This window comes from Eleutherodactylus coqui, chromosome 4, assembly GCF_035609145.1.
Source record: "Eleutherodactylus coqui strain aEleCoq1 chromosome 4, aEleCoq1.hap1, whole genome shotgun sequence".
Lineage (NCBI taxonomy): Eukaryota > Metazoa > Chordata > Amphibia > Anura > Eleutherodactylidae > Eleutherodactylus > Eleutherodactylus coqui.
In genome coordinates, this window is record NC_089840.1 from 172,884,352 (window position 1) to 172,896,935 (window position 12,584).

Consider the following 12,584-nt stretch of genomic DNA (forward strand, 5'->3'; position numbering starts at 1 on the left):
TCCTCACTTACATTTGATTAGTAGCCAGACACAGAAGTAGTCCTGTATATTCATGAGCTGCAGCCTAGCCACACCCACCCCATCTTCCAGCCAATTATTTGCAGTTCTCTCTTCATGCAGACTACAGTCAATCATTGGCTGGAGGACGGGGTGGGTGGAACCAGCTTGCAACTCATGAATATCCAAGACTACTTTTAAGCAGTCCTCTATGCATTTGCTGCAATTGATATAAGGCAAGTTTCTCCAAAAAACCTGCACAGATCCACACAGCAGCCATATCACTGCAATCAGTATGACTGTCAACATCTTTTTGCCCCCTCTGTGAGATCAGCACACAGTAGTGGCAAAGTCTCTTGCTGCTTTTTATACATTACATTTTGGCAAAGCTTACTTAACTTGAAGCATCACCTTAACCTGCAATGTTCATTAAAGGTCTTGTACCCTATTGGGGGACATGGACATTATAGAGAATGGTCTCACACTTGGGATTCCTCAGTATGTGTCAGGATGGTGCATTTCAGTGCCCACTGACGGTCAGATGTGTGGCTGCCCAGGCTTCCCTGCTCACTAGAGCTGAAGGAAGTTGGACAAGATGCAAATCAACATGCTTCTTTTTGAAAAATAATCTTCTTAAACAAGAATGTGCAAACTACATATATTGTATTCTGGAACACTGTGCGCAGAGCTTTCACTCCCAGCAATAGACTGGAGTCACAAGTAGGTTCGTCTAACCTAATACTTTCTAGACTTCTTATCAAAACATGGGATACATTCCCTTTTATTAAAACAAAATACTGGAACATAGTCAATTTTATTTTTTATTTGCTGATTTATCCTTTTTTCTATACTTTGAACATGACTATGGGATCTGCACAGGTCTGCTGTACAGTGGAGATCCTTGGCCTTTCACACAGTGGACAGGAGCTGACCAATTGACTTCTATGGGAGAATATTCTAGGCCCGCAAGGAGGGCCTAGATCGTGAACTATGGATTCAGTGTTGCCTATATATGTGTTATGGCCCTTTTAAACGGGCCAAGAGTCTTTTAAACAACTACATGAGTGCTGACGTCGCCACTAAGGTCGTCAGCACTCGTGCAGAGTGTTTATGCAGAGAGTCTTGGTGCTGGCTCTTGGGGTTCTGGTCCGCTTCTCGCTCAGCGCTTCACATCCTATGGAAAACGCTGAATGTGAAGTATTTACACGGAATGAGAAGCCAGCGAGCGAACAAGGTTTTTAAGCTGACTGAAAAGTGTGGGGTTTTTTTCCTTTCTTTTCGCATTCACACTAAATAGTTATCACTTAAATTCGTTTGTTTAAACGAAGTTTAGGCGATAGTCCTCATGTGTAAATGGACTATTACCTGTCTTTGTAATACACCTGTGATGATGATCAGATGACTACTGAAGTTTTCCCTAGGGGCTTTACCCCTAAAGGTGGTTTTACTGCCCTTATTTTTTTCACTGACCTTTTTCCCACTTTTTTTAGGTTTGTTGGGGGTAAAAAGCTAAAAATATTTTTTTTTTAAAATTTAATACTTTATTTTTAAAATCAGTATATTTACTCTAAAATAAAGTATGGGGATGGGTTGCTCATTTTGCTCTGAACGTTTTGATATATAATTTGTATAGCTTCAGATTACAGGGTGCTTACGGTGACTGTTTTTTGGTTGGCGTCAGCAGTGGGCCATTTTCTATATGTATATATTTTTATTCTGTAATTTTTTAATATTTTTTTTACATAGATGTAATGTAGAAGGGAGAAGCAGTTTAGAAAATAACAGTCGAGGACCCGACCTGCTCCTACTCTAATCCCATGCTGTACTTCTGCTATCAGCCAGGATTAAAACACCCAGGACAAAGTGCCATAAATTTACCACACTTGGTCCTTAAAGGTCAATCTGAAACCTGGGTTTAATAGAGATGGGCCCAATGCACACGGGCAGATTTTTGCTGCGGAATCTGCGGCAGGCGCCTGGGCACGGATTCTGCAGCAATGTCCGTCCATAGCATGCAATGTAAAATGATGCTCCCATGCACATGAGCGGAAATCGCTTGTGATTTCCGCTCAAGGAGGAAGAATGGAAGCATGCTGTATTTTCGTGCAGGTCTCGCATAGAAGGCTACCATTGCAGTCAATGGCAGCCGCCCAACCCGTGGCAATTTCGAAATCGCCGTGGATCCATGACATCACCGGCGCAACAGCCCAGCCTTCTCTGCAATGCACATGTGCGCCGGCTAGCAAATGCACAGCACACAGAAGACCAATCCGGACAGGCATGCAGAGGTATTCCTGCATGCAGAATCTGACCCGGCCGTGTGCATTCGGCCATAGAGAGGTCAGTACATTCAAAAATGTAAAAAGCCTTAAGTGTTTAACAAACTTTATTTATAGATAGATCCCTTTCTGATGACACATTCCATTTAAGACACCCACAACTTAAAAACCCAGGAGAGACTTGAGTGTAATGATGGGGAAAGTGAAGGATAGTCGCCAGAGAAAATAGTACTTAATGTAAATGTCTTGAAACTACATACCGCTAAGTAAAGGTAGGACAAGTGCGTATTGCACAAATCTCAATTCTCACGCCTCCAGTCCCCTAGAAGTATAATAGGGGAGGGGGCAGCATTTAATGTTTAATTGCATCTCCATGTGAGTTTTCAGGTTTCGAGTAGTGTGTTTCTAGTTGGGTGGAAAAAGAGTGGATGTGAGTAGATTTACCCCACGCCTCATCATTCTCTGGCATTGGTCCTGGCACGGTAAAGCCACTTGTAGTTTCAGCAGAGGACATGGTAACGTAACTTGTGGGTAGCCGAGGGATCACATCCACTCCGTTTCAGACAGCAATCCGTTCCTGGACTTGATGCTAACCAATATATTCTGCTGTGCTGTACATGTAGAGATTAAGTAGGTGTGAGGGTCCTGTCTGCAAGAGCTTACAATCTTCATGCACTCTTACAGCTAGCTCTACTTTCTTCCATGTGAGTCAGGGTTTCCTCTCAGGCAAAGGGGCCCAAACTAAAATGCCTCTATTGTAAGCCATATGACTATATTATGGGCCATGAAATGTGTGCATACAATGTATCCTATAACATATCTCCTCCTCTCCTATTAGCCTGGCTGCCATCCCTGTGTATGTAAAGCACATCATCACCTTCCAGGAGAACAGCTCAAGTGGAAGGTTTGATGTGACTGTGGGTCCCAAACAGAACATGGGCAAAACCGTGGAGAGCATTGTTCTAACCGTGCACATGCCTAAAGTGGTCCTGAACACCAACCTCACACCAACGCAGGGGACGTACACATTTGATCCTGTTAACAAAGTAAGTATTCCTTATACGTTTCCTCTTTGCTATCCAGCAGAGTTCCCCCACAACTGCTCAGGAAACCCACGAGACTCCCCAGTTGGAGATGCAATTGAGGAACTAAGGTGGTTTCAGTAGGACTAGAATTTGATACTGGGGTCAGTACTATAACAATGATATATGTAAGAAAAAATTAGGATAGCGCTGCCTGAGTGTACCGAGAAAGCGTAAATAGATATAGGTGCATAAATTATATATCACTCACCCGGTGCCTAGTGAGGATCCTGTTTATTAGGGTCCTCACTAACACTCTTTATCCAAGTTCTCCTATGTAAATATGTGCTCCTGCGCCTTTAAATCCCCTGATGTCCTGCTGGGCCAGTCAGCTGGGGAGCCGCGGTCCTCCTCCGTCTCTCACACAGAGAGCCGCTCAATTCAAGTGTATGCAAGTTACAACAAAATAGGTCCGCGCTCCGGGAATATGGCACTTCAGTACTTTAATCTCCACAACGCGTTTCATCCCTTAACAGGGACTTTATCCCTGTTAAGGGATGAAACGCGTTGTGGAGATTAAAGTACTGAAGTGCCATATTCCCGGAGCGCGGACCTATTTTGTTGTAACTTGCATACAAGTACTATAACAATGGCAGTCACTATGAGGTTAAGACCAATGTCGAAAGGAAGAAAATATCCAGAAACTCTGCGATCCTTGGCTGCGGCTGTCAGTTGCATTGGAGGATCGCTTTTTCCCTGAAGTGAAGCTAGGCGGATTTGACATATAAACGCCACACATCCGCAGGGAGTTTGCATGAAATTGGGCCTCCTGTCACACTCGCACATGTGAAGTTAGCCTAACTGTATAGGGATAGAAAATACAAGGCCAGGTAGACGCCAATCCCATGCAGACGGGCATTTTGCAAACCACTAATATGGGCGCTGCATTAGGAGGCCCATAACACTTTTCTCTTTTCATGGACAGAGCTGCATAAGGACTTCAGGGTTTTTGTTTTTTTTACTCTATTTTGCAGAATAAAAACACTTGTAACAAAAAAAATTGAAACGCTACCTTCCAAGATGCATCATTTTATTTTTCTACCAACAGAGCTCTGGGAGATCTTGATTTTTGCAGGAAAAAGTGGTAGTTTTTATTGATGCCATTTTGGGGTACATGCTGGAACGCTCTTTATTGCATTTTTGGGAGATGCGTGGATAAAATATAGCAATTTTGGATTCTTTTTTTGTTTACCATATAAGATAATTAACATTTTCATTTTGCGGCTTGTTATGAATGCAACTATACTAATTGTTTGTTCAGTTTTTATTTATGGTTCAAAATATTTTTATTGGGTTTGCACACATGAACAATTTCGAGAGAATAACGTATTAACTTGATATACACATTGCTTCAATGGCTCTTGTGCATTTTGTCATTTTGTCATAAATGTCGTTCAAATAACATTTCGTATAAACTAGTGAAAGAAATAACTAGATTAACATAGTGGAGATTAGTGAAAGAAAAAGAGAAAGAAATAGATAGATAATAGAGGACAGAGTGGGGGGGGGGGGGAGATGGGTCAGTGGGGCAGGGTGAGGGAGGGGGGTGTGGAGCACTAATGGCCACACTAAAGCAACTTGTGTTAGTAATGTGTACCTTAGGGATAGTGGATTCAGGTTGGAACAACGCCCGATTGGAGCCAGGTCTTTAGGTCGTTGGAATTGCGAAATAGTATCCAAGCTGACCAGATTGAGTAGTATCTCTCTCTTTTGTTATCGTCTCGAGCCATTATTTCCTCCATTTGTGCTATATGGTCCACAGTCTCCAGCCATTGGATCCTTGAGGGAGGTAGGGGAGACTTCCAGAGCCGTGGAATTATGTCTCATGGCTATTAGGAAGAATTTGAATGGGCTTTTTTTGTTTTTGGTTATGGAGCCAGGGAGTATAGATAGTAGTGCCGCCTCCGGTGTAAGGACTACCGAGTCCCTGAAGATAGCGTTATAGAGGTTAGTTATATCGCTCCAGAGGGGGGAGACCAAAGGGCACTCCCACCAGATATGGAGGAGACTACCTCTTCCCCCGGGAACAGCGCCAGCAGGTATCTGGGGTCTGGGGATACATCCTGGCCAGAGTTGTGGGTGTTCTGTACCACTGTGAGAGTAGTTTGTAGTTGGTTTCTTGAAATTTAGATGAGGTTGTTAGAGTGTGGGTTAAGACAAAGGACTTAAGCCAGTCTTCCTCTAGGAAAGTTTTCCCCAGCTCTCTCTCCCATTTCCCCTTAAAAGCTACAGCATCATTTTGAGTCTCTGCCGACACGAGGAGATGGTACATTACCGAGACCCCGGACCTAATCGGCGTGTGAGCCACACAGAGTTTCTCAAACTGGGAAAGAGGAGAACAGAGAGCTTCCACGGGTCCCTGGATCTGGACAAAATGTCTTATTTGAAGGTATCTTAGCCACGCTCCAGGTCTGGAGACCCCATCTCCCAGGATCTCATTCATAGGCTTAACCCCTGACGTGGAAATGACATCTCTAATTCGCAGGGGAGGACAGGTCCCCTCTGGTAGTTGGGAGAGCTTCTCGTTTAGCAAGGGAAACTCTGGATTCCCTGACAGGGGGGTAAGGGGACCTGGTCTGGAAACTAGTCCAAAGCGATTTGCGAAACTGTTCCAGGTGTCCAGTAGCCGACTTGTCAGAGGTGGTATAGGTGTGACTCTGCGAGATGCGATTGGCGAGAGCCAGAAGAGGCCCATGATTTGCGAGGGGATACTCTCGTGTTCGAGTTCGACCCAGAGCTTGGATGTCCTATTGTGAATGATGTCCAGAATGCAATTGCAGATGGATGCCTTATGGTATAAAGAGAAACTTGGAAGGCCCACTCCTCCATCTCTCTTTTGGCGTATTAGAGTCTTGAATCTCACCCGGGGCCTGGAGCCACCCCAGACGAAGTCGCGAGATATCTGGTGTATTTTATCAACGTACGATTTAGGCAGCTTTAATGGGAGGGTTGTGAAGAGGTATAGAAACTTAGGGAGGGAGTCCATTTTTAAAGCATTAATTCTCCCGAACCAGGAGATGGTAAGGGGGCGCCATTTTTTAAGGTCCCTTCCTAAGTTAGCCAGAATCGGTTTGTAATTTAGGTTAAAGAGATCGTTTGGGTCGCTAGTTAATGCGATTCCAAGGTAGTTAATGTGATCACCCTTCCATTTTATGTTGAAAGAGGACTCTAGGCTCGTAGCTTCATCTGATGGAATTGTTATATTTAAATTTTCGGACTTGTGAGCGTTAATTTTGAAGTTACTGACCCGACCAAAGCATCTAAGTTCTGATAGAATTACTGGTAAGGCAATTCTCGGGTTGGTAAGATATACCAGAAGGTCATCCACGAACAGAGCCAATTTGTGCTCTGATGCGCTTGTTCTGTAGCCTTGTATATCGGGGTTGGCTCTGAGGGCGTTGGCCAGGGACTCCATCACCAGGACGTATAGGAAGGGGGACAATGGACAGCCCTGTCTTGTTCCATTGTTGATTTTTAGGGGGGAGGAAAGAGATCCGTTAACTCTGACACACGCTGTGGGATGTCGGTACAATGCCATAATCCAGGACAGACACCTAGGTCCCACACCAATTTTTCGAAGGGTTGCTTCCAAGAACCCCCAGTGCACTCTGTCGAACGCCTTTTCAGCATCTACTGACAAGAGGCACAGGGGGCTCCCCGCGAGACGGGCTCTAGAGATTAGGGAGACAGAACGGATCGTATTATCTTTCGCCTCCCGTCCTGGGACAAATCCAGTTTGCTCTTTATTAATTAAGGCTGGGATGAGCGGTTTCAGGCGGGTTGCCAGAATTTTGGCGAATATCTTGGTGTCTATATTTATTAATGAAATAGGGCGATAATTACTGCAGGATGAGTGGTCTTTCCCTGGTTTAGGGATAACTGTTATTATGGCTTGTAGAGCCTGCTGTGGGAATGGGCATAAGTCCGAGACAGAGTTAAAGGATTTCAACAAGAGGGGGGCCAGTAGACTCCTGTATGTTTTGTAGAATCGGGGGGTAAACCCATCTGGTCCCGGGCTCTTGCCTAGTTTAAGATCTTTAATTACATCATGGATCTCCCCCTCCGTAAAGCTTTCCTCGAGACTATCTGTGTCCCCCCTTGAAATAGTTCCGGGTGCGTGTCTATTAAGGTAGTCTTCTATGGTTGGGGGGTTTTGCTGGGACACTGCTCCCCTATTTTCCGATAGATTGTAAAGATCATGATAGTATGATCTGAAACATTCTAATATGTCTGCGGTGGAATAAATCTGACCTTTTCTGGGAGAGTTTAGGGAGGCTATATAAGGTGTAGACGTCCTGGGATGGAGGGCCCTGGCCAACCCCCGGCCACATTTATTTCCGAATTCGTAGAAGCCCCCCCGTCTCCTATCTCTGGAGCAAAGTGAATATTGGTCCAGGATGGAGAGGATTTTCTTCCGGGTGTCTGAAATGTCTGCTCTTAGAACTTCTGTAGGGGTTTTTTTGTTTGAATTTTCGAGGGTGTCAAGTCTTGTTAATAAGAGCCTCAGGTTTTTCACCCGCTCCTTCTTTAATCTGGCCCCATGGGAAATAAGGATTCCTCTAATTACACATTTTAGTGCTTCCCATTGAATGGGAGAAGATGTGGAGTCAGTCTCGTGTATGCTGGAAAAGTCCTGTATTGCCTGTCTAATCGCCTCCGCGCACGTTGGGTCGTTCAGGAGATTGTCATTGAGACGCCATGTGTGATTCTTTTTTTTTTCCCCTAGGCCCTGGAGGGTCCCAAACACTGGAGCGTGGTCTGACCATAAAAAGATCCCAATGGAGCTGTCAGGGGACAGGTCCAGTAGGTCTTGAGAAATGAGTAGATAGTCTAGTCTATTGTAGCTATTGTGTATGGCAGAATGGTAGGTGTAGTCCCTTGTGTTTGGATGTAAGATTCGCCATAGGTCTACTAATTTTAAGGAGGCTAGGCCCCTTTTGAGTTTTTTAAGTGCAAGTGTAGAGACCCCAGTCCTACCCGCTGACGAGTCCAGCTCCGGATTGAGGCACAGGTTGAAGTCCCCGCCGAGGATTATTCGGGAGCCTGCAGCAAATCTCGAGAGCTTCTCAATGATCCGGACACCGAAGGACACCTGAGAGTGGTTAGGGAAATAAGCATTTGCAATTGTTAATATTTTATTGCTGGAAGAAATTTTTAGGAAGATATAACGCCCTTCCGCGTCAATCTCGGAGGATAAGAGCTGATGGGGAAATTGTTTGTGAAAGGCAATCGAGACCCCACACGCTTTTCTCTCTGGGTGGGGGCTGTGGTACCACGTATTGTAGAATTTGGAGATGCAATTAGGAGTGCTACCTGTGAGGAAATGAGTTTCTTGCAACATTGCTATCATTACTTTGTTTTTATGTAGATGATGGAGAATCTGACCTCTTTTAGCTGGCATGTTTAGGCCCCTAGCATTGTAGGAGCAAAATGTCAGTTTATCCATTATCCCATAACACAGTTATGAATTCTCGCCGCGCGATCCGACCCGAGCGCCTGCAGGGACGAGCGCGTACTCACCCGCGCCTGGCGGTGCCGGCTGCCGCGCAGCCGGCGCATGCGCAGACTGGAGCCGGCGGCCGGGTGAGTGCGTGCCCCGCAGAAAATTAGGACATGGCGCGGTTTGTTTGCCGCGCGAGATTTCGCGCGGCCAAACCGCGGCCGTCTGCATAGGAGTGCGTATTTTAATGCACTCCTATGCAAACTTTCAGCGGCGGAAATCCCGCGGCGGGATTTCCGCTCGTGTGCAGGCGGCCTTAGAGAGACTTGCAGGTTACATATCTTTTTTTTTTTTCCCCCATGGTCCAGTCTCTTGTTCGCAGCGGCATAAATGTGGACTTTTGCCAATTTATGTATGGTCCTGAAAAACAACCAAACCGATTAATCCGATAGATGGCAGAGTTTTCTTAGGGTTTGACATAAACAGAATCAAGTAATCTGCCCATAGTCCAACTCGGTTTTCCCTTGGGCCTATTACTAGGCCTTCATAAATGGGATCTTGACAAAAGAGTAATACTAGTGGTTCTATGCTCAATGTGAACAAGAGAAGGGAAGGAGGACAGCCCTGGCAAGGTCCCCTGGTCAACAAACGGACGGGGGGGGGGGGGGGGGGGGTGTAGAAGTCATTATTTACTGAGACTGTAGCGACCAGAGAACTATATACTATAGAGATCAATTTGAGCCAAATGCCTTGGCAGCATCGTAGGAAGCTATGGACTCCCTGGATTAGGGGATTTTCAGCGGGACAAATTGGTGATGGATCAGAAACTCCTCTTGGGAGATACATTATGGAGCTAACTTTGGAGAATAGAGATATAAACCCACATCTATAGTCTATACGACTAAGGACATGATTATGAGCAGCGTGGCATGAGAATTCCTGGGGATTCAGATGAAATACCTGCCCCAAATCAATCCAGCGTGCAACTGATATCGCAGAAGTTAATCTGGTTGGCCCTGCTGCTCCTCCCAAACTAGCACTGCCCCCAAATCTATCCATAGCCGGGTCCACTATCCTATTCATATCTCCCATACAAATTACAGATGCTTTGGGTGAGGTAGATGCAAACGAAATGCTCTCCATCAGTATAGAGATGGAAGCAGGAAGAGGATTATAATAACTTGGGCTAATTACAGGTTCATTGTTGATTTTGGCTTTTATATAAATGAATCTGCCCTCCGGATCGATTCTAGACTGCTCGATCTCCCAAAGAGAGCGTCGTATCAATACACTCCCCTGGAATAGGATGTGTAATATGAGCACTGTATCCAGGGCTTGGATAGGACTCAGGCGTGAGATGGGTCTACTGTAAGCAGACTATATACGAACTGCAGGAATGCATCAGAGAAAATATCATGGAGCGCTTCCTCACCAAGCCCATGCCCCTGATGATCCATGAGAAAAAGGTTATTTCACCAATAGACACATGACGGGGAGATAAATTGTGCACAGATAAACTTCAGCGAATTGGTTGTACATTCCTACACAGGCACTGTGATATATGTAATATAGCATAGTAGACAAATGCCTCAATAATTGTGAGTAGAATAGATCAGTCATCACAATCTAATCGGTATAGTAAAGAAAAATATAAAACCGATCTAATAAACTATAAATCGTCTTACTATGCGCAATTAAACAAAAAAACTAGAAGATGACCTAACTCGTGGCCAAAAGGGTAATGAAGGGGGGTACCTGTGTAGTATGAAAATAAATTCTCGACACATGGGGTACTAGCAATAGCTTAGAACAGTGTTTCTTAACTCCAGTCCTCAGGGACCCCACATGTTTTCAGGATTTCCTCAGTATTGCACAGGTGATTAGAGTTGAGCGAACGTACTCTGTGGAGCTTGATGCAGATTCGAGTATTGGCGTACTCGATGGTGCTCATTACTCGAACATGCATCAAATCGTGTTCGACCCTGGGTTCTGTATGTCTGATGTGTGTATAACACCTTTTAACCCCTTAAGGACCAGGTTGTTTTGTACCTTAAGGACCAGACACTTTTTAGGGATTTTACCCATGTGGCGGTTTTACTGCTCTATTTTTTTTCCTTTAGCTACCAAAATTATTTTTGCTGCGTTTTTTTTTCCGTGACATGTAGGACTATTTTTTTATATCTTTTTCACTGACTTTTTTTCCGTTTTTTAGTTTTATTGGGGGTAAAATGCTAAAAAAAATGATTTTTTTTAACATTTATAGTTTTTTAAAAAATTATTTTTATATTTACACTAAAATAAAGTATGGAAATGGGTTCCTCTATTTGTTTCGGACGTTTTGATATATAGTATGTATGGTTTTGGTTTATAGGGCGCATACGGTGACGGTTTTTGTTGGCGTCTGCTTTGTGTTATTCTCTTTCCTATGTATGTATTGTTTTATTCTGTTGTTTTGTTTTACTTATGTATGTAATTATGTTTTTTTTACTATCTGTGTCCCCCATGACGTCATATAAGACCTCTGGGGGACACTCACTTTTTTTTTTTTTACTTTATTTGACATTTTCCCACTGTAGCTGGGGTGTCCATAGGATCCCCAGTTGCAGGGGATAGCAACCCCTGTGGTGACATTAGTCACCTGCAGAGCTGCCAGGGTCTAGTCTGACCCTCCAGCTCTGCAGTAGCAGGGAATCCCGGGAGGTCACATGACCCCCCGAGGCTCCCGTAGTGAAAGAACTTCTTACTTTCACTTTGCCCCGACAGTGCTCATTGAGCACTGTACATCGGGGAAGCAGAAGGCAGGAAGGGTTAAAAACCCCTCCTGCCTTCTGCTCCAGGTTATCAGCTGTCACTAACAGCTGATAAACTGTTCCTGCCTCTGACTGATTGCAGAGACAGGAGGCTTAGAGCACCGCCGTATTTTTACGATCGGTGGTCCTTTAAGCCCAGCACCAGCCGCCGTATATATACAGTGGCTGGTCGTAAATGGGTTAATCTTGTTATACATGCAAGTAAGAGTCAAACCTGTTTCACGTATAGCTGACAGTCATGTGAATAAAAATAACCAATAAACGAACAGGGTTTAGGTTAAACTGCTGCATAAATTTCTATTTGATAGAACTCCTATCTTTATTGGGCTCTTCCCTTTTTTTGAATATTCAGTGTGGCCAAACCGTCCGTACCTGTTGGGTATCCAAAAGTCTCCCAACTTCTGTACTACGTCACAAGCCACTTTTCAATACTTTTACTTTTTTTTTTTTTGGTCTTTGTAAAACCTGCTGCCTGTCGTACACAGCCTTGGGGCTGGCCCCCTCAGGCATTTTTTTATTTTTTTTAACCAGGGCAAGAATGGCCAGATAGGCTGAATTTTAGCCCCTAAAAATCTAACACTGCTTTGCAACAGGTAATTAGAATAGACTAATATTGCCCAGTCCACACTAAGATTAGAACACCCCGTTAAATAACAAGAGTAGTCTTGGCTGCCTACTTCCTAATTTCTCCCAGGCCAGACCTTGCCTCCCCACTGCCAGCCTGATTGTGCACGCTCCCGAGAAGGTGCAGATGCAACAATGTCCCTGCACAGTTCATCAAACTATGCTAGTTGTCTCGTTACTCTCCCTACCTGTTCCAGTTGGCCTTCACCTGTTACATTGGTCCTGCGCTGCTGAGGTGGCGGGCTCTACCGTCTACACTATTAGCTGTGTAATTCACATAGCGATAACAGACACTTTGGCTGGAATCACATCTGTAAGTGTAAAATATGGTGACTCTGCGTACGGCCACCGA

At 44.6% G+C, this 12,584-nt stretch overlaps 1 protein-coding gene across 1 annotated transcript in view; it reads left to right on the forward strand.

Moving 5' to 3' along the window:
- AP3M1 (adaptor related protein complex 3 subunit mu 1) overlaps positions 1-12,584 on the forward strand; it is a 33,245-nt gene that overhangs the window by 17,619 nt on the left and 3,042 nt on the right. Inside the window, exon 6 of the mRNA XM_066601608.1 lies at positions 3,115-3,322. Within this exon, the coding sequence (XP_066457705.1) occupies positions 3,115-3,322 (208 nt within the window). The remainder of the gene's footprint in view (positions 1-3,114; positions 3,323-12,584) is intronic.